At 57.3% G+C, this 21085-nt stretch overlaps 1 protein-coding gene across 1 annotated transcript in view; it reads right to left on the minus strand.

The window, feature by feature from the left end:
* Positions 1–20769, minus strand: part of HIP1 (huntingtin interacting protein 1) — a 33678-nt gene extending 12909 nt beyond the window's left edge. The window contains exons 1-13 of the mRNA XM_063146518.1: positions 20621–20769; positions 13236–13299; positions 12188–12330; positions 10719–10775; positions 10116–10196; positions 7902–7978; positions 7632–7693; positions 6333–6473; positions 4954–5011; positions 3658–3733; positions 3048–3182; positions 1424–1521; positions 573–645 (exon numbers count right to left, since the gene is read on the minus strand). Of these exons, the coding sequence (XP_063002588.1) occupies positions 573–645; positions 1424–1521; positions 3048–3182; positions 3658–3733; positions 4954–5011; positions 6333–6473; positions 7632–7693; positions 7902–7978; positions 10116–10196; positions 10719–10775; positions 12188–12330; positions 13236–13299; positions 20621–20638 (1083 nt within the window). The 5' untranslated portion in view covers positions 20639–20769. The remainder of the gene's footprint in view (positions 1–572; positions 646–1423; positions 1522–3047; positions 3183–3657; positions 3734–4953; positions 5012–6332; positions 6474–7631; positions 7694–7901; positions 7979–10115; positions 10197–10718; positions 10776–12187; positions 12331–13235; positions 13300–20620) is intronic.
* Positions 20770–21085: the final 316 nt, after the last annotated feature.

Below are 21085 nucleotides of genomic sequence, written 5' to 3' on the forward strand. Positions count from 1 at the left end.
AACCATGATGTCCAGAAGACAGGCTCCCCACCGTCGTCCGGGGTGCAGAGGAGAGAGGCAGCTGCAGGGCAACGTTGCATGCCAACCCCGCCAACCCCCCCCCTCGCAAGCCCCCTGTGATTCTCTAGCAGCCTGAATCAGGGCCATTGATCAGGGCCGTCCTAAAGGTACAGCCAGTAATGGCCCTGATCCAGGCTGTGGATGGAGGCAGATGCAGACTCCGCAGCGCTTGCCTGCACACCGCGTGGTTCTGGGCAGATGCAGCATAGAGGGTGCAGAGAGTGAGAGACAGGGAGGAAAAGGACCGGAGGAGGGGAGGCAGGAAACAGGGGGGACGCCTGAGCCTGGCCTCAGGCGGCTGTTTGGCCTGCCAAGGAAGCAGCACCTGGCTTTGCAACGCCTACCTGGATATCTCAGCCGTGGGCTGTGCGTCGCCCCCTCCCTGCCCCCCCACCCCCTGCAGAACCCCCACATCTGTGACCACCGCTCAGCCCCAAAGGCAGACCTGGGTCCCTGCACGCAGCGTGGAGCTCTGGCTCAGAAAACGCAGCCTGTCCAGACTCCGCACTCACCTCCGCCTTGAAGTTCTTCAGCTCATCCTTGAGGAGGCCGATCTCCCTGTGCAGCTGCTCAATGAGGCGGTCCCTAGAAGGAGGGAGAGATGCTTGGGTCATCCAGCGTCGTGGGGATCTTACCTTTCCGGCCTGCCAGGAGGGCAGCCAGCCCGAGGAAAGGCTCCCCGAGTCAGAAGAGGAAGAGCCGTCCGTCCCATGTCCCCCACAAGCCCCCAGGCTGAAAAAGGACGAAGCCGTTGACGCACTCCAAATCCAGTGCCATGGCCAGCCTGAACGCCAGCTACGGGCAGCCCCCCTCCGCCCCACCCCACCCCACTCCAGGAGAAGAGACGATGTGGTAATGAAAACAGCAAACGTTCTAAGGAACAACAATCACCAACGTAAGACGGAACCGACAACACACAATCAGGGCCAAAGGAGTCAAGTGAGTTCTCAGGGCCTTCCTAAAAGCCTGCAATGATGGGGCCTGGCGGACCTCTGACGGCAGCTCATTCCAGAGGCGTGGGGGGCGTGGGGGGCACTGCAGAAAAGGCCCCCTCTCATGTATTCGGCCACCTAACAGCCTGCAAAAGTGGGCAAGTGGGACGGGTCTCTCCTGCTGATCTTAAAGTGCACTGAGGCGCATCAAGCCGGGGATCTGGGCGGCGCCAGGAGGAGGAGCTTTTCCCAGCAATGGCCAGCAGAGGAAGGCCCCACGGTGGGCTCATGGCGTCAGAGAGGGCGGCTGCGCCCTCTGGCATCACCTGGCCTGCCAAGGGCCCAGTTGCAAGGGGGGGGAAGGCAATTTGGCCCCCACCTTAAAATAGTTCCCCAGCCCTGCTCGTCGTAAGTCAGGGGCTGCCACTCACTTGTCATCCCTCGTCATCCCATTCTGGCTGTTGAAGTTGAACGGATCGTTGCTGAACGAACTGCCAAAGATATCATCAAATTTATTCTCAGCGAGGCTCTAGAAGGAAAGACGGAGGCCGTCAGCTCCACACAAGGCTAAGCGTGGCTGGTGCAGCCTGCCCTGTGAAGGCCGAGACGCCAACTCTGGGGTGCAGCCCCAACTTCGGTCCCCCGGGCAGGCGCTTGGGATGTGTGTGTCCTGTTTTCAGAGAGAAGAGGAAGGCAGAAGGCTCTGCAGAGGGGCCGGGCACTAGTGCAATCCCAAAGTTCTGTTTCTGGGCATTAGCTTCATTGAGCATGGAGGGCCAACCCAGGCTGAATGCAGGGAACGCAGATCCTTCTCAGAGTGGGCAGAGGAATGCAGACAGTTGTGAGGGAGTCCAGTTCCGGCCAGAGATGCCGTCACCCCTCCAGCCTAGTGCAAGATGGGAGGGCCTTCCGCAGGGGCTGAGCAACGCGATGGTCCTGCATGCGGAAAGCCTTCAACCCAGGGCTCTTACGGCAAACCTCCCTGGGGAATGGGGAACTGCTGTACCATGTGCAGACAGCAGAGGAGCAAGGGCTGGTGGAACGTGCTAATCCCAACTCTCAGTGGAGAGGCAGCATTCGCCACCCTTGCACAGAGTCCAGAGAGCATGGATGAGCTTGGCTTGCGGTGACTCGAGAGAAGGCCGAGGGCTCTTCTGAAGGCCCCACGCAGAAGACCGTTTCCCCATGACTTTGTTACTGGGAAGACAAATCAGGTCTGGCAGAGTCCACCTCCCTGCTTTGCTTCTTAGCCAATAAGAACCTCTTCATGGGGACAGAGGCATTCTGGGAAGGGGACGGAAGGGAGGGCTGGAGCCAAAGCTTGTTCCCAGTCCCCTCTCAGGGCCAGATGGGACAACCAGGAGAAGCGTGGCAACACTTTCCCAGGGTTGTTGTATTTCAGGCTGCAGGAGGCAGGAGGCATATCTGAACGCTGCTTGCCACAAAAAGAAATAATTTCCTATGTACAGCATGGCATGACGATGACTTGGGTGACCCCCTTCACCTTGACATGCAGGGAACGTCCTGACTGTTAGAGCAGTACGACAATGGAATCAGTGACCTAGGGAGGTGGTGGGCTCTCCCACACTGGAGGCCTTCAAGAGGCAGCTGGACAACCCTCTGTCAGGGATGCTCTAGGGTGGCTTCCTGCATTGAGCAGGGGGGGTTGCACTCGATGGCCTTGTAGGCCCCTTCCAACTCCGCTATTCTATGATTCTATGAATTTCTTCTTCTTCTTCTTTTTTAATTGGTGGCTGGGAGTTCTATAAACATCCACTTGTTCCACCACCCACAGCCCAGAGCAGGAGAGTCCAAGAAAAGCTTTAGCGTCAGGCTCTGCTGAGGGTACGAACAGGCTGCCAGCAAGAACAGCGCGAGCGAGAAAACGGCCAAAGCGACTGCTCAGCCGAAAGAAGGTCTCACCTAGAGATCGTGGCCTGAGGCGTCAGGTGAGGAGGGGTGTGTTCTCCAGGAGAAAAGCACCCCCCCACCCCTCCCTTGGGCCAGGGCCTGGTGCCCACCTCCCGCCAGGAGCTCCGTGCCGCCGTGACTCACCTGCTGTGAAGAGGTCTCCATCTCCACAAGATCCATGATGGGCTCGCTGTCAGGGGACGAGGCTTCCACGGGGATGACGACAACAGGGCTGATGTGCTCGGAGAGCGCTGAGGCCCGCAGGAAGTTGGGGGGATTCTGGGGGTAGAAAGACGGGTGAGGCTGGGATGCTAAGACCATCGCAGGCCAGGGGCCCAAGATTCCTGGATGCTTCCCATCCTGGCTCTCAAAAGGCAAAACTAGCAGACACGTGGTTTCCTTAGGCCAGGGGGGCACACCCTGTGCCCCCTGAAGGCTTTAAGTGTGTGTGTGTGTGTCCCCCCCCCGAATGCTGCACAATCACACCCACCCGCCCTTGTTCCATTGCTACTAGGGACAGAGCCTGCTCTTCAGCAAGGGAAGAGCGGTCGGCATAAGCACATCTGGGGAAGAAAAGGCTGTGCGCACATCTGTGCTGCCCCCAGTCCAGCATCACGTGCAATTCTTGGGGCCCAAAGGGTTGTGCACCCCTGAGACGGGCCACAACAGCAGCAGTCTTCCGCTTAAGCGCTGTGGGGGAAGCTGGAAGGGCCAGTGGGGCGGGCGGAGTTCCCCGAAAGCCCCTGGGCCTCACCTCAGGCAGCTGCGGGATCTGTATCAGCCGCTTGAAATACTGCAAGTTGCTGGAGCGGTAGAAAAGATCCTTCAGCCTGCAAAGCACAAGAGCAACAGCAGTCAAGGACCTGTCCGTCCCCTGGCTGGTCTGGGGGAAAGGTCTGCTGGCCCTGCAGAGAAGCAGACGGAATCTGGGGTCCTTCAAGCTGGAGCTCAATGTGGTTTTGCCATTAAGACGAAGAATAATCATTTTTTTGTGTGTGTGGGGGGGAGACTAAGAGGTGACTAAAATGATGCCTGGTGAGGAGAGGGAGCGTTCTTCTCCCTCTCCCCTCATACTAGAGAGCCCAGCGGAGTCATCCCATGAAGTGGGACGGTGAGAGATTCAGCACAGGCCAAAGGAAGGACTTCTTCACACAGCGCAGCGTTGAACTATGGGATTTGATACCACTGATTTACGTGGCTTTAAAAGGTGATGAGGCAAATTCATGGAGGCGGCAACTTCCCCTTGACCGGCCTGTTTCCTACCCGCCAGCTGCCACCATTTGCCAAGAAGCAGAGAAGCACAATGCAGCGAGCGGGCCGGCGCTGGCCCAGCCCCACAGCCCCCGCTCCCGACGCCCAGGGAGCCACCAGTGGCTCTCAGCGCCGGCTGCGTCTGGGGGCGCCGTAACACCGAAGGCACCGTCGCAAATTCCAGGAGACAGAACCCAGGGCGGCCCTCGTGCTCCGGCCGTTGCGTCTCCCAGTACTTTCTTAAGTACCGGACAGAAATGAGAAGACAAGACCTGCCTGCAGGCTCACAATCCAACGGACGCGATACGAGAGGGGGAACGCATGGCGAGGGGAGAGGAAAGCCGGCTGAGTTTTTTTTGGCAGGGGGTGCGGGGAGCCGCGTTTTCCGGAGCTGCTTTTCCTCAGGCCGACGGGTGGGGCCGGGCGGGGCTTCTTCTTGCCCTGATGCACTGCCTGAGGTGCAGCCCACCACTGGCCTGGGGTCTCCTGGGTGCTTCCCAAGCGCCTGCAAGGGGGCAGCCCAGGTTCCGACGTACTCAGGACGCGGCTCAGCCTCAATGTTGCGTCAAGGCATTCGGAAGGGTCAGACGCCCCACACCTTCCCTCCTGCAGGGATCGTGTCAGGGGCCGCTCAGCCACATCCAGAACTGCCTCAGACTGACGGCCTGGCAACACTGCGACTTCCACCAGATGGAAGCAACCCACTGAAAGCGAAGGGCAGGCTGACTGTCCGAGTCCCAGACGCTGATCGGAGCGCAGCACAGACCCACATGAATGCCCCCCACAAGCACACTCTTACTTCTTGAACTGCTCCAGGAAACGGTCCCTGTGGCCTTGCAGTGTGTCAGCTGGGAGACCTGGAGGAGAGAGGCCAGGAGAAGCGGGTGAACAGGAGAAGGCTTGCCAGCCTCAGCCAGCCCAGTCTGGGTGGTGGCGACGGTGGCGGAGAGATGGGGAGAGCAACAGAACCAGCCCAGATTTCAGGCCTGCCAACGTCTCTGCGAAGACACCGGGCCACACCGGTCTCTTCGGGGCCTCCTGCTTCTGTCAGGGGCACAAAGCCGCAGGCCCCTTCAGAAGGCAGGAGGGATCAGACGCGCTCGGTCACGTCCTTTGCCTTGGAAGCCTCAGCTCGGACTGGCTCCACTGAGTCAGCAGTGGAGGCAAGGTACTCTGTATGTGCTCAGAAGTACCACTGCCTATTCCAGGGTACTCAGGGTAGCAGTAAAGTGAAGGTGCTGGCTTAGCTCTCACCTAAGTGACCTTACATCATAGACCAAGGCCCTGAACCCTCATCTTCACAGCATTCTGACCCCTTGTCCAGAGGGGAAGAGGCTCCAAAGTTAATGGCTCGAGGAGCCGGCTTGGCTACGGAAAGGCATCAGGGGAGTTTCCGCCTCCCTGGGACCCAGTTTATTTATTTATTTATTACATTTTTATATCGCCCAATAGCTGAAGCTCTCTGGGCGGTTCCACAAAGAAAGACCCCAGAGACCGGCTCCCCTGCATCCAGAGGATGTCACATTGCCATCCTCAGACTCTGAGGACTTATCAGGCCATGACGAAACCACTCCGGCATCGTCACAGCTCGAGATTGCTGCCCCCCTAAGGCCCCTCTGAGAGACAATGTGGGGCCAATCCAATAACGCTCCTACTTAAGCCTTAAGTCTCGGTCTGATCCATGTTGGAGCAGCATACAGACAACCCCGTCAGGCTTCCAGCCACTGCGTGCCTCAGAGCTCTCCATGGTGCTGATCTCTTTCCATCTTGCTTCCTGAGAAACCCGACCTGACCTGAGCCCTGCCTGAGCCCTGAGCCCTAGCACAACCCTGCAACCCAAGCCACGCCCCAGAGCATCGGCAGACCCACGGCCCCAAACGGTACGCCTTACAAGAGCTTCCTTCCCTCATCCCACCCTGCACCACGCCTCCAACATGGAAGTAATTACACTGGCCTCGTTACGGTGGAGTTGAAAAGATTACCAAGATGATGGGTGTGAAGCACCGCAAGACTCAGGAAAAGCTAAAGACCACTGCAATTCTGAAACAGGACTTGGAGGTCTGCTGCAGCCGTTCCGACAGCAACAAAGCCTCCCGACAGGAAATGGCAAATGGATCACGATCGTGGAGGGTGGTGATAGAATTCAGGCCCCCAAAAGTTTGACGGGTTGGTACTTACAGGAGTGGAGCTTGAAGAGGAGTTTAACGGTGTAGTCGTAGAGGTGGCTGCAGTCTAGAATGACCTGAATCAGCGGAGCCAAGCGGCACTGGCCCGCAGCCGTGACCGACACAGAGCGAGACATGTCCAAAGAACTGAACACTGCAAGGGGACCGTAAAGACAGTGGTGGGCGGCATCAGTCCCCCTCACTCAGACCAGGTACATGCATGTGCTGGTCACAGCAAAGAGGTGGCGTTTCTGGATAGTTTAAGTCACCCTTCCCTAACCTGGTGCCCTTCGGAGGCATTGGACTAAAATTCCCATAATTCCCCCAGCCAGCATAGGGGGATTATGGGAGTCGTAGTCCAACACATCTGGAGGGCACCAGGTTGGGGAAGGCTGCCCCAGAACACCTGGTCACAGATCCAATCCCCAGAGCCGGTCTGGGGGTCCTTCCCAAGCCTGAAGGCTGTTCGGCAGCCTTGGGGAGCTGCCGTAAGGGGACGCAAAGGAGCTGAGCTGAAGTGTCCAGGCCCCTCCCTCCCTCCCAATGCCAGGTGGCCTTTGGCCACACACAGCAGCAGCAGCAGCGACAACAAAAAGGGACACCCCCCCACGTCACAGCATCTGCTCTCAGCGTGAAGGAAGCAGAGGAAAGCTCTCGGGTTATGTGAAAAGAACCAGAGAAGTGCTCCTGTTCGCAGAGAAGCGGGCCCCCACGCACCCCAACTGCTCATTCGCGTGCCGGCCTTTTGCCTGGGTCCTCTCCGCCCTTGCCCAGAGTGCCTCTGATCAGCTTCCTGGAACTGGATTCCTCCTCTTAAGGATCAGAGCAGAGGGGATCTCCGGGGTACCCTCTTACGCCCTGAGGAGGCAGCTGCCCCTAACCTGAGGGCCTCCACGTGTTTTGGACTACAAGTCCCAGAATTCCTGCCCCTCAGCCATGCTGGCTAGAGCTGGTGGGAGTTCAAAAACACCAGACCACTGCCCTGAGGGGAGGAGACAGAGGATTCTTTTTAAAAAATCTTCATATTGTTTATTGTGATTTTGTTGTTTTTATGTTACTTGTAAGCTGCCTTGGTATGGTTGGTATCCTGAAAGGCAGCACGTAAATAATTGTAATAAATAATTAATAAAAAAAGACTCCACTACTCTTGACTCCCCACCCCCACCCCAACACAGATGGGGGGGGGAGTGGAGGGTCAGGATGTGCGTTTGAGCGTCCATAAAGGATGCACAAACAGCCATCCATGGAGCCCCCCGAGCGATGCCTGGCAGAGAGATCTGACTCTCGCTCTCGGCCTCCGGGAAGCGTTTACCTGTCTGGAAGAGGTTCAGTTCGCACTCCAGATAATCAAACATCTCCACAGTGAGCTGGAAACTGGGAGAAAAAGGGAAACTGGATGAAGCGCCAGGATGGAACGGCAGTTGAGGCTCTGTGGCGTCCCAGCGGCCCCACCCCCACCCCAACACAGAGTCCAACAACCCTGGCCCAGGGACAGCCGACCCTCGGCCCCAAGGCGAGCCCCCCCTCGCCACTCCGACCCCCAGTCTGTGCCCTCGACACACACACACACCGTTACACTCACAAGTTATTCACGTCGTTCTCGCCCGTCTCGTCAAGCTGCCTGTCCGACATCTGGAGGTTTCCAGGGAACCGGGGATTCTGTACGAGGGAAGACACGAGGCGCAGAGAGTCAGGCCAAGGCCCTGGCTCCACGTGGGCCTGTGGAGGGGGTGGGGGGCTCCTGGCAGCTACTCTCCTAGGCCCCTTGCCTCTCAAGCTTACCAGCAGCCCAATGTGCAGTGAAAAGAGCAGACCATCGCTGGGCCTGGGGGCTCAAGCAGGGGCGGCGCTGGGCCATTTCCTCTCCTTTGGGAAGCCACTCATTCTCGCTCCCCCACCCCCAAATTTAAAGGGAGTGCATTGGCCCCATTCAGAAGCACAGGAAAGGAGAAAAATGCTTAGGGGCCAGGTTCTCTGAAGGCACGCCTCCTCCTATATGTGCCCGACTGGAGCCTAAGGTCATCCTCAGGGATCCTTCTCCGTGAGCCCCTGCCAAAGGAAGTGAGGCAGGTGGCTACCAGGAGGATGAGGGCCTTCTCTGCTGTGGCACCCCGGCTGTGGCATGAGCTCCCTAAGGAGGTTCGCTTGGCACCTACATTATATTCTTTTAGACGCCAGGTGAAGACCTTTTTATTTCCCCAGCATTTTAACAGTTTACCATCTTAGTCTTTTAACTTTGCCGTTTTAAATCTGTATTTTAAATCTGTATAAATCTCTGCATTGCTGCTTGGTTTTATCCTGGTTGTGCTTTTATATCGTACTTTTATATCGTGTTTTTAAATTGTGGTTTGCTTTATGCCTTGAATTGTATTTGATTGTTTTTAATTTTTGTGAACCACCCAGAAATGCAATGAATAAATAAATACAAATAAATATACTTCTTATTCACAGGGAGTCGTGCCAGAAACCCCAGTCCAGAAAGGAACGAGTGAACGTAGGAGGGTGCAAAGTCATCCCTGGAATGTGAGCCTTGAGAAAACAGGATCTCGGAAGAACGTACTAATCCTGGAAGCCGGCCGGAGCACGGCAGTGCTTGGCCAGAGTTTCAGAGGCAGTGATTCCCCCATCTGCTCTGCTCCTCCTCCGGCCACAAGAGGGAAAGATGTTCTTTTACACACACACACACGCACGCACACACGCGCACACACACACTCAGAGGCTACCACCCTGGGCCTGCTTATCTATCAGGCGGACAGTCAGGCGGCAGAAGCGGCAGAGGCCTGCCCGTCTCCAGGCTCAAATGGGAGCCAAGCTTCCTGGTCCAACCGGCCGGATTCCGTTCTATAAATATCGGCTCCCATCTCCACTCCCAAACGGGATGCAGCCAAGACAAATGAGCCGGCCGGGAGCCAATCACAACTTAGGCTGCCGTGTAACGCAGGAGGGGAGGGGAGATTGCAGAGAAGCAGTCAGAGAGCAGCCAGCCAATGAAAAGAGGCGGACAAGCAGGGAAGACCCACACTCCATCCACACCAGTCACCTCCTGCCACTGGCTTTACTGAGGGGCTGTGCCTGCCTGCTCAGAACCAGGCCTCTATGAGGCCACGTAGTCTGATCCTGCACATGTGAGCGAGGCCTGGAGATCCCTAAAGGGCCCTTTCTCCATCAGGAAAGGCAGGAAGGAGTGACTGGCTTCTGAAGAATGCAGAGAGTAAGTCCAGAGAAGGACAAATACGCGAACCCCCTCCTCTCTTCTCTCTCACAGAGCCTTTGGCTGTGTTCAGCACAAGAGCAGTGCAGGCCGTGGTTTAGAAATACTGATGCCTGGAAGTTTCTGCCCCTGCCCAGAGAAGTAGTCCACTCCAGGCAGGCAGGCTGGGGGGCTAACTGGAGGCTTGTTAGATGCTGCTGTGCGCTGCAAAGACAGCACAGTAGGTCACCTACTCACACAGCATCACAGAGAGCGCAGGTGTGTCCCGGGGACTGGGAGAGAAAAGATCCGGGTGCCCCTTCCCATCAGCACCACCAACCCTGAGCCCATCAGTCCATGCTGCGGTTCCCCAGGGCTTTCCAGGGAGCACATTCTCCAAGAACCACAGCCAAATCCACATTGTTCAGGCTGTTCTGTTCTCCTCCCGCTGCACGAGAATCCGGTCCCATCAGGTCCGCGATGCCGCCTCCCCAGATGCCAGGCCCCAGATGCCGCTCTCCAATTCTCTGTCCAACCCGAGACTCTCTGGCTGCCCAGAGCACTTTGCAGAGGGAGCAAGTGAAGGGGGAAGGAAGGCAGGCTTACTTTTGTGTGGAACTCCATCTTGGTTCTCAGCAGTTTGAGGTAGATGCTGCACAGCTGTCCGTAGCCCTCGCTCAGGTGGCCCTACGAGGGAAGAAGCAGTGGCAAGACAGGGTCAGAGTTGGAGCCCGCTCCTAGCAACTTCTTCTACACAGAAGGCTGGAACTGTGGGCCGGCTTGGACTCGCCCACAGGCCTGGCTTCTAAAGGATTGAAATGGCTCTTCCAATTTGCCGGCGCCTTTTGTATTTTTGGCCTTTGGCCCAGCCTACCACTGGAATGTGGGGGCCCCACAAGAACACCTCTGAATTTGAATCTGAAAGAGTCTACTTTTGGACTGCAACCGCTCTGTGCCCTCCGGATCCAAACCAGGCGCCTAGGGACCATGAAAGCCCCTAGAAAAGCAGTGATGGAACCTGTGACCCTCAAGATGTTCCTGGACTCCAGCGTCCATCAGCTCCAACCACTGGTCATGCTGGCTGGAGCAGATGGGAGTGGGAGTGCAGCAACACCTGGAGGGCCCCTGGTCGTCCCCCCTGCCCCCCTCACAAGTGCGCCCGATAGCCAGCGGTGGTGCTTCTCCACGGGCCTGAGAGCCAGCACTTACCCACATGCGGCTCATGTCGCTGAGTTCACTCTTGTACCTCACGGAATCCTTCAAGACCTGCAGCCGGAGGAAGGGAGACGAGAGGCGCCTCAGAGCGCAGCCGCTTGGGGCCTCAAGGGCAACAGAACCACGAGGAAGAATCTGGATTTGGGCAGGCATTCAGGCCGGGAAAGAGGCTCCTCAAAGTAACAGGCCTTGCAACGTCACACCCAGCAGCCTCAGCTGGAAGAAACCCCGGCCCTTGGCAAGCAGAATGCTTGAGGGCGGCAGGTGGGCTTTTGTGCACTGTGGGCATGTCCGTGTATCTAAAGCTGGCTGGGGGATGCTGGGAGTTGTAGTACTACACATCTGGAGGGCCCCGAGTGAGAAAGTCTGGTCTAAAGGATTGGCTGCAAGTGAAGATAGCACTCTTCAAAGACTTGAAAGGCGGTCACACAGAGGAGGGCCAGGATCTCTTCTCGATCCTCCCAGAGTGCAGGACAGCTTCTCTCACTCTCTCCAGCCTGTTGGCTTGCAAAATGGCAGGCAGGCCTTATGGGTCCAGCTTGGTGGCACCAGGGACAAAGCTCAGCTCAGCGAGATGAACTATGACGGCCTCGCTGTACATTTGGGATCCTAATCGGGATTAAGGCCACAGAAAAATGGCTTAGCATTAACCATGGCTACACTGGGCCAGTGCTTGACATCTTCATAAAGAAAGATCTCAAGACATCAGTTAAAGGACCATCAGGCTTGCACTTGGAACAGGAACAAGTTGATGTGCTTGTCAGGTAAAGGAATAGCAACTGGACATCCACTTATCAAGGGAACCTGAATGCATTCCGTACATTAAATTACCAGCCAGATTTGAAAAAGACCTCTCCACTGATCACAGACCGAGCAAATTGGGAAAAAGTCAGATTTATCAAGGTATGCAAGGATAGCAATAAAAATTAACGATTCTCCAAAATGCCGGGTTTTGTCTCTATTCCAACCATGTAGCAAAAAAAGCTTAAACAACCTAATCCAGTCAGATATCGAAGAGCTGCCCACCACCATGGCAGCCTTAGACACTTTCCAGTCTGAGGCCAAAAATCCAAAAGAGACCCACCCATACGAGGCACGGTCCAATCAATGGCCAGTTCTCCTGCAAATTCTCCACCCCTTTTCAATGGGGTTTGCACAAGAGGACTTGCAAGTCCTGGCACTTATAGTGATGAAGCCTCCCGTGCCGACTGCCTGAGCCGATGTGGTGGGACAGAGTGTTTAGTTGTTCAGAGAACTAATAACAATCTGCAGTTCAGCTTTCATGAGGGAAGGGTCAGTTGTCAATTCGGCTGGGACTGGAACCTCAGGCAGGGACTGCAGCAGCCCTGGAAGTCATCCTGGGAGATTGGAAATCTAAGGGACAGGGAACCCCAAGAAACAGCAGATCAAACCCCTAAAAAGCAAAGGAAAAACAGTGGTGGGGGGAGGAGGCTTGGCCTTACATTTGAATGTCCATCACGAAGGAGCTTGTGGAAGACGTGACAAAACTTCCAGCAGAGGACGGCATTGCTGGACAGGGGCAGGCGGTTCACGACGGACCAGAAGGTGTGGGCTCCTTTTTCGTGGTGCGTTCCCAGGATGCATGGTGAGAGACAGGCTAAGGAAAGTCCGAGGCGGGGAGCACGGAGAACACACAACAATTTAACAGGCAACAGGTGTCAGTCAAGGGCCTGGAGTGAGGCCTGGGCAGTCGGGCCCTGCAAGACCTTCCTCGACATAACCGGGTTCTCCTGCTAGCCATGCATACGTCTATGGCGGGTACTTTCATTCTTTGCCCGCGGGATACGAACCCAGCACTCCAGCCGGGAGCTTGGCCCGAGGGCAGCATTCGCTCTCCTCCACGTAGCGCAACCGCCGGCAACCCCCTGACTCCGAACCCAGGAAGCCCCTCAGCCTGTTGCTGGGGTTTTCCTGGAAGAGGCTGTAGATCCTCCCTACGGAAGGGTCCCAACTGCTGCTCCTCCCACTCACAGTTAAAGGGAGAACAGCCTCCTGCGCTGTCTTAGAACTACTCACCCCCGTCTTGCGGCCACCCCTACCCAGCCATGGGCAACCACAAGAACACTGTGGGCTTGCAGGCCGGCCAAGAGAACGCCACGCACCTGTGCTAGGCACGCTGGGCCATGCCGCTAGGGGAAAGGGCGCTCAGACAGGGGTGCCCCCAGCAAGGGAAGCACCAGGTCTTGAGCAGGGCCGCACCTCAGCCCCAGAACCAGCTTCTGATGCCCGAGCCCGAGCTCCTAGCAAACTCAAAGGAGCCACCGGCCTTTACCCAGCGCCTGAGCCCCTCTCCACATGTCTAGGATGAGGGAGCCGGCCTTCCAGGAAGGCTCACAAGCAACACAGGAGCTTCATCCCAGCTCCTTCTGGGCATTTGGCTCCAGACAGACAGGCACAAGCACAAGCCCCAAGGCAGCTGGGGATTCAGCCTCCTCTTTCTGCTCCTCCTCCTCCTCCTCCTCCCAGAACTGCCAGCTCCTGAAAGGATATTTCTGGCGTGTTTCTCTTTGACGGCAACTTCCTGAGCATTAATGGCCTTGTTGATGCTGACGGTCTAAGAAGGGAGAGAGAGAGAGAAGAGGAGGAGGAGAAGGGAACACGTTAGCAGGAGAGGCTGCAGTCAGGGATTGATCCAGAACCTCTCCCTGCACCACGACCTGGGGACGATCCTCCACCATCTGCCAATCCCTGGGGGCAGCTTGGTGACCCCCGATATGCAGCAGCTGCCAGGAAGTGTCGGCTCAGCACTACGTCAAGGCCATCAGAGAACATAAGGGGGATCAGCGAAGGCTGAGGAAGGCCAGGTCAACCTGACTGTCCTGGAAGCGGATGGGGACTAGCGCAGGGGGCTGAGCGCCAAGACGCGCCAAGGGGGATTACAGGGTTTAGGGCCCTGGGGGAAGCCAAGGTCCAAGGCAAGGCGGGGCTCTGGTCTTGCCACCAGCTTTGTTTCCTTCTTCCGGCAGAATCATCCAGGCCAAACCTCTCTGGCCCCCAAACGTTCCACTCAGGGGTCTTCCCCACCTCAGCCGTTCAGACAATTACGGGCTTTTCAGAAGCCTTCTGCAGCCCAAGGGCCAAACTGGTTCTGGGCAAGCGTGTCAGGGGCCACCGCGTGCGCAACCGTGAGCGGGGCCACCCCACTGCTAATGCGTGGCACAGTCGTTCCACGCAGCAACCCTCCCCCACTGCAACCAGGCTTTGAAAACGCTAGAGGCCTTCCCTCCCCCAAAATGCTCCCTCCTACGGGAAGCGCACGCGAAACCACCTGTAACTGCAAGAGCACAGCCTTTGCGAGGAAGAGGAGAAGCGGGCAACATCTTAGCGGAGCTTTCCAAACTCTGGCCCAGAATATACCTGGGCAGGTGCCTAGAGATTTGCTAGGAAACTGACACATCCTCCCGGGCCCACACAATGCCCGAGAACTGGATTCGGCCCCTAGGAAGACGAACGGGTTTTAGAGGCGAACTGAATATTCTTTGGAAGTCACCGAGTTCTCTTTTCAAAACCACTGCAGGCCCTCCCTGGTCTTTCAAGGAAGCAGATGCCTCCCCTGTCAACTCCACAAAAGAGCACTCACATGGGGGATGGCGGGGGCGGGCGGGAGAGGAAGTGTCACTGGCCGCCAAGAGGGCCACTCTGAAAAGGCTTCACCACCGTCCCCCCGGGGCTCCCGGCCCAGGTGCAGAGTCATGAATGGGAGTGCGGGCTGAGCTGGGAGAGAGGCAGGGCCTGGGAGCCCCCTTTCCTCCCCTTTGCACCAGCTCAAGAGCTTCCCCCCCCACCGCTCCCTCCTCCCTGGAAGGTCCGCGAATCAAGCCCAGCGACGTTTTCAGGGCCGAGGGCTTCCGGAACCCACGAAGGAGGGAAACGGTCCATGCTCTGCTGAAAGAGCGGCATTGTCCCGCACTTCCTGCTTCAGCAACTCTCTATGGAGCAGGTTCTGGAAAGGCCATTATCAGCCGCAACAGGCAGGAAATTGCCGGCTTGGTCACATGCACACGTCCAGAAAAGCTTGGAACGGAGGGAGAGAAGGATGGTAACTCAGGGCAGGAGCCCCTGCATGGCACGCAGAAGGTCTCAGATTTGACCCCTGGCAGCATCACCAGGTGGGGCTAGGAAGGAATCCCGCCTGAAAGCCCGGAGAGCTACCGCTGCCAGTCTGTGTTGACAATATTGGCTAGATGGATCAAGGCGCAGGTGGGGGGAGGTGCGCTGACTCCGCATAAGGCAGCTTCCAATGTTCCTATGACAAATGGAGCCGGGGGCTGCAAGGAGGGGAACGTGCATGGCTGACCCCCCAAGAACGCTCAACGCTACAGCAAACACGTCCGCTGAACCCTGGCCGGGTCAGCCACATCTGCCAAGGGCATTTGGGGGAGCCCCACACCTCAAATCCGAGCTCACAGGTCCCAAGCACAGCTGCCTTGGTTACGACCGGGAAGGGGCTCACACACAGAGCCCCCTTCAGAACAGCCACGGAGCTGGGGACGTGGAGAAGCTCCGTGGATCTGGCGCACTTTTTTGTCAAGGTTCACCTTACCCTCATCCGGGCCTCTTCTGCCCATCCACCAGGAGCACTTGAACCACAAACTGCCCCAACCAAGGAGTAGAGCAGAGGGCAACTCCAAACCCATGCAGGAAAGAGCAGTGTCGTCCCCAGACCGATTCCTTGCCTGCTTCATCAGCCTCTGTTCCGTGGCTCAGCTGGGAAGGTCCAATGTGTGTGTGTGGGGGGGGGCGGGGAGGATGTTCAGTGTGGCTGACTCACTAATGGGGGACTGTGACTGGTGCTGTGCTTTTAGGACCCCCGCCAACTTTTGTAAACCGCCCAGAGAGCTTCGGCTATGGGGAGGTATATAAATGTAATAAATCAAATCAAATCAAGAAGCCAACCACACATTTTTCAATCTATTCTGCCAATGAAGAGCCTCCTAACGCCCCGCCAGGCATTCTTCTGGTAGATCTCTGGGGGATTCGCAGCTGAGTGGAAAGGGTTTCTGTCTCCCAAATATTTAGGGGTAGCAGCAACAATATGGCTTTCCCACCTGAAATAAGACTGATCGGAAATTAAGGGAGCCAGGAGTGGACTTTTGCGTGGAAGGACTGGGAGCGCAGTTCCGTTCTTCTGCTCCAAACAGAGCCCAAGGCTGGAGATGTCCTCAGAGGTGCCCTGCTCTTTCATCCGAAGTGCAGGGCTTTGTCTTTTGCACCTGGCCCTGGTAAGTGTATCTTAAGTGGACACCTGAAGCCTGCCCACACTGGGTCTGGAGGAGCCCAGGTGCCTTTTCAGACGGAACGCGTCTGAGCATCCAGCCTGAGTATTCCCGGCCCATCACTTTTCATCCTGGCCACAGCTGACAACGGAAAGAAACGGAAGGCCGGGCCAGCAGGTGTCCAGAAGGAAAACATTTTAATTATCTGGGGAGTATTTATTGTCTTTCCAAATCTGACTGTTGCAGACAGAAAAAGCAAACTCCTCTGTAGCATCAAACGACTTCCAGAGGAGACACACTTTTCTCAAGGAACTTTTTTTTTAAAGGCTAAATATAAAAATAGGCTTAAGAATCAACAACCTTTCATTCCTAGGAATGCATATCATTTAAGTGGCAACAAAACTGGACTTGAGTAATAGAACAAACACCCATCTGCTGCCAGACAGAAAGACTGGTAAATACTGAGCCCTCTGTATACACAGCAAATCCCCCCCCCAAACCCGGCCCCCACTCCGCCTCTGGGCTCTGCCAGATGCAGCCCAGCCTCCTCCTCTGGGCTTCCCTCTTCCATGCTGGCCTGGAGGGCAGGACGCAAGGCCTGGGCCACGGTCAGCTTCTGCAGGGAAGGGCCACGGGTCCCAGCAGGCACTGCCGGCTAGCTGGGGGGGGGGGAGTGGCGATGACAGGGGGTCAGTCAGCACTGGGCGGGGGCCCTACTCTTGCAGCAACACCACCGCAAACTTCCTTTCCAGGGAGCTGCCTGCACATCAGTTCCCCATTCTGGACGGCGCTGAAAAGGGAAAAGAAGCGACTGCATGGCAGCCCTCGGAGCACCTCCGGGACACGGGGCCCTGGGGTGCCCCTCGGCCAGGCTGGAGGCAGCCTAGAGAGCCCCTAATGACTAATGCCCCACTCAGTGGGACTTCTGCCCCCAAAGAACAGTGCAGCGTCCTTTAAAGAGCTGCAGGGGAGGAAAGAGCAGCACACAGCCGCTAGGCTTCAAGATAAACATTCAAGATCCAGAAAGATAAAACACCTGCATTATCTCACCAAGTCTCAACAGTCCCAATTGTACTTGTCAACCAAAACCAACAAGGACTATTTTAGGTCATCTCCCTCCCTCCCTCCCTCTACAACCCTGGGCCAGTTTTGCAGAGAAAACATTTTTGAAACGTAGAGCTACATCCGGTCTGCTGGAGGCTCAGAGACCAAGGAAGGCATTGGCATGGAGGCCTTCTGTATCCCTTTACTTATGACAGTTACTTATATCCCGCCTGCTCAGGACAGGAACCCTTTCAAGGTGGATTTTAACTAAGATGAAGATGCGTGACTAACATCACTTCAAGCACTATTAGACGACAACAACCGATAAGACGGCCGGCGTCAGTCCCACGAGAAAAAGGAGGGAGCCTTGGGGCCAGAGGGCAGCTGAGCCCAACCTGCTGCCCTCCAGATGTGCTGCACTAAAGCTCCCAGCCTTCCCCAGCCAGGCTGGGCAGTGGGTGGTCAAGGCCCCGTGTGGGGAGGAGGGGCCTGAGGGGGTCTTTGCCCCTCAAACATCATCCCCAGCCGGATCTATTGTGTTCTTGTTTTTATTAACTAGTACCGCGAGATCCACCAACCGGGAGCCTGGTGCTGAAGGCATCCCCTTAGAATCAAAGCATTCTGAGGCCAGGAATTTGGTTTGAGTTCCAGCACTGAATGGAGCTCACAAGTCCTTCCGTGCGAAATCCACTCCTGGTTAGCCCAAGACCCTTTTCATTTCAGCAGTATTGTTTAAGGGTAGAGAGGGCCATTTTGTGGCTGCTCTTGGTAAGCCGTTGGGAGCCAGAAATCCTTGCTGATCTACCGTACCGGTAGATTCCAATCTACCTTCTGCCCACCCCTGCTCTAAAGCATACAGTGAGCTCAAGAAAGGAATAGGGATCCCCCTCCCCAAGTGAAAACTCCCCCTAAAGATCATTCTGAAGGGGTTCCTTGGGCACAGAACAGGAAGGAGACCTCTCTTTCCTGCCCAGGTTCCTTAGAGGCAAATTTTTACTTGTCCCAAGCAAAGAGAAAAAAAGGTTGTCTGCAAGCTTGTGTTAACTGTCGGGATCCCTCAATAAGCTGAATATATGAAAACTTCCACCTTCCCGTTCCTCTCATTTTAGGCAGATCACTCAACAACTAGAGTCAAACTGGAGGGGGAAATTTCCGCCCCATGTGGTAGCTTCTACCTGAATCGGCTGCTCAGCCTCCGCTTCTGCCTGGGGCTGCTGGAGTAGCTAACTAGAGTCAACCTCCTCAGGAACAGATGGGCAGCCAAAGGAGACAGGACTTCCCTCGCTGCTGCCGCTTGAAGTTCCTATCCTGAGAACCACGAAAGCCTCCTCAAGCAGAGAGAGGGATACGGCTTTTCCTCCTGGAATGCAGGATCAAGCGATGAAGTTTTATTTAGCAGGCATGACATGCCTCCCAAGTATGCACACAAACACTTCATGATCCTGGGAAGTGGGTGTGGCCTGCCAGGAGCTGGGCCTCAATGCCTCCCCGCCGCCCCCACTGGCCAGGCTCAGGGGGAATGCTTTGCCCAAATCAGTGTCCTTGGATCTGTGGAGATCACCAGTGCTTGGAGCTCCGGTGCAGCAGCCTCAGCCCTGAAATGACGACGTGCACAATCTTGGGGCCTTGAGAGCACTTGCTAAGATGCAGCAGGAAGAGCAGTCACACCTTCAGAGCCTCACCCCCAGGCACTCCAAGCGCCTGCCCTACGGGGCCGTTCCGGCAACCCAGCCTTCTCCACCTGTCGGACTACAACTTCCATTATCACCAGCCAGCATACTGGTGCCATTCAGCCAATGAGGTTTTGGCATTGGGGTAGGTTTGACCCTACCCATGTGTGGTGGTCTGATGGTGGCCCACACACTTACTAGCATGCTATGGACTTGGTGCAGTCCGTAGTTTAGAAAGTGAACTTCCTGCAATTGCCCCCCCCCCCAACTCACTTCCCTTTTGCAGTACTTCCTGAAGCATTGCAATACCTTCTTATGCAAGCCACTTTTTGTTGCTGGGGTTAAGGGTTAAATCGGGTGGGAAGAGATCAGGCTTGTGGAATCGCCTTTGCTTTTTACTCGAACCCCAAGATCCACCAACAGGAGCCAGGTGCAAAAGACGCGCCCTTAGAATGAAAGAGTTCGGATCCTTCCACACACCAAAGTCCACTCCTCGTTACTCCAAGTTTTCTTCCTTTCAAAATCCACTCCTGGTTACCCCAGGCTTCCTTCTGCTGTAACCACCCAGAGATGCATCAGCAGCTCCGGTCCACCTCCTGCCCTCCCCCCCCCCCCGCAGCCCCAAGGAGGATGTGAGCCCGTTCCCTTGCTGCTGAGCCTGCTTGCATGAGGCCTGCCTGCCTGCCTGCCTCTGGCCCACGGAAGCTGCCCCACTGGCAACAGCCAAGCAACTCTGGGCAGACGTAAAGCATTAATTAGGGATTTGGGCTTAATTACCTACACACCATGATGTCACTAACAGCCAATCCGTAGCTGTGAAAACCCATGAATTCAGAGATGGGCCAGGAACTGCCCCCCTCCCCAACCCCATAAAGCCAGTCCCCTTTTTTGCTGTCCGGGAAAACAGCCCGTTGCCCACATGCTGCCTGGTTTGAGCTGTGGGTGCAGGCGGGGGGGGGGGGGGAGCACATTCCTGTCCCCATAAATGTGTGGAGAGGAAGGGTCCCAATTCTTGCACAAAGCAGCAGCAGCAGCACCTGGAGTCTCCTGCCGCTTCAGAGAGGGAGCCCTGGATCTTAGCAGGATGCGGCCCAAAGCCAGCCCTATTCTGCCTCGCCATCCCCCATGGGATGGGGAGGCAGTCAAGCCACCTTCCCCAGCGGACCTGTTGGGCTGCGTCTCCCATCACAACGCCCAGGGGGAGGGGGGAGTCCCTGGTTGGAAAAGGCGGCTAGACCAAGAGACCCCCTGGCAAGGAGCCGTCCAAGCAGCAGACCTTCCCTTTCCCAGTGCCGCCCCCTCTGCCCACTTCAGCCCCGATCCGCGCCTATGGAGGGGCGCTGGGCGTGCCAGCCGCGATGCCGGCGATCGCGATCCCCAAGCCCACTGCCGCCGCAGTAACAAAGCCGGTTGTGGCTCCGCGCTGGGAGCGGTTCAGAGGCGCGCCAGGCAAACGCCACAAGGAGGTGGCTCCAAGAAGGGAAAAACAGCAGGCACGTCCCGAGGCTCTCTCGAACTTGCTCCGGGAAATGGAGGAGGAAGAGGAGGAGGAGGAGGAGGAGGAGCGCTCCTGGCCCGCTTCGAGAAGCAGATGCCCCAGGCTCTGGGAAGGAGGCGGCAGAGAGACCAGCCCCCGCGGCCCGTTCCTGGAGCCGAGTGCAGGCGGACCAGGCGCTGCTTCCCCACCCAACCCCATCGGAGCGGACGAGGGTGGTGGGAGGGGGGGTCCCCTCCCCTTCAGGAGCCGCCCCTTTTGCTGCTCCGTCCCGAGCCGCCGCCGCTCGCCCTCCCTGCCCCCTCCTCCGGGCGAGCGCAGCCCCTCCTCCTCTGCCGGCCGGCCGGCGAGCATCCCCGGAGCAGCAGCCACCTGCACCCGAGGGGCGAGCCCCCGTGGCCATCTGCCGCCAGGCCCCCTCCCTTCCCCGGGGCTGGGCCCTGCCCTTACCATCTTGCCCACCTCCATGGTGGGAGGCGGCGGGTCTCTCCTCCGGCCCTCCCCTGCCTGCTGTTGCTCGGGCTACTGCGGCGCCGAGATGCCCATGGCTGCGCGCCGCGGCCAGCGCCGAGCGCCGGCTGCAGAAGGACACCAAGAGCGGCGGCCGGCCGGCCGGGCGAGCCTCCCCGGCGGGCTGGATTGCGCCGCCTCGACCAGGCGCAACGCCGGAGCGAGCGAGCGAGCGAGGGAGGGAGCGAGCGAGCGGGCGGGGACGCGTCTGCGTGTGTGCTCCGAATGACAAAAGGCCGCGGGCGCTCGCTCGCGCGCTCGCGCCCGCCCAGCCCTCCGCCTCCGCCTCCGCCCCACTCCAGGAGGAGGGAAGCAGGCAGGCAGGCAGGCGGGCGGGCAGGGCTCCCCCGAGCAGATGCCTGCCTGGCTCGGGCGGTGGCGGCGGCACAAAGGCGGGCGGCGGCG

This window comes from Elgaria multicarinata, chromosome 22 (genome assembly GCF_023053635.1).
Source record: "Elgaria multicarinata webbii isolate HBS135686 ecotype San Diego chromosome 22, rElgMul1.1.pri, whole genome shotgun sequence".
NCBI lineage: Eukaryota > Metazoa > Chordata > Lepidosauria > Squamata > Anguidae > Elgaria > Elgaria multicarinata.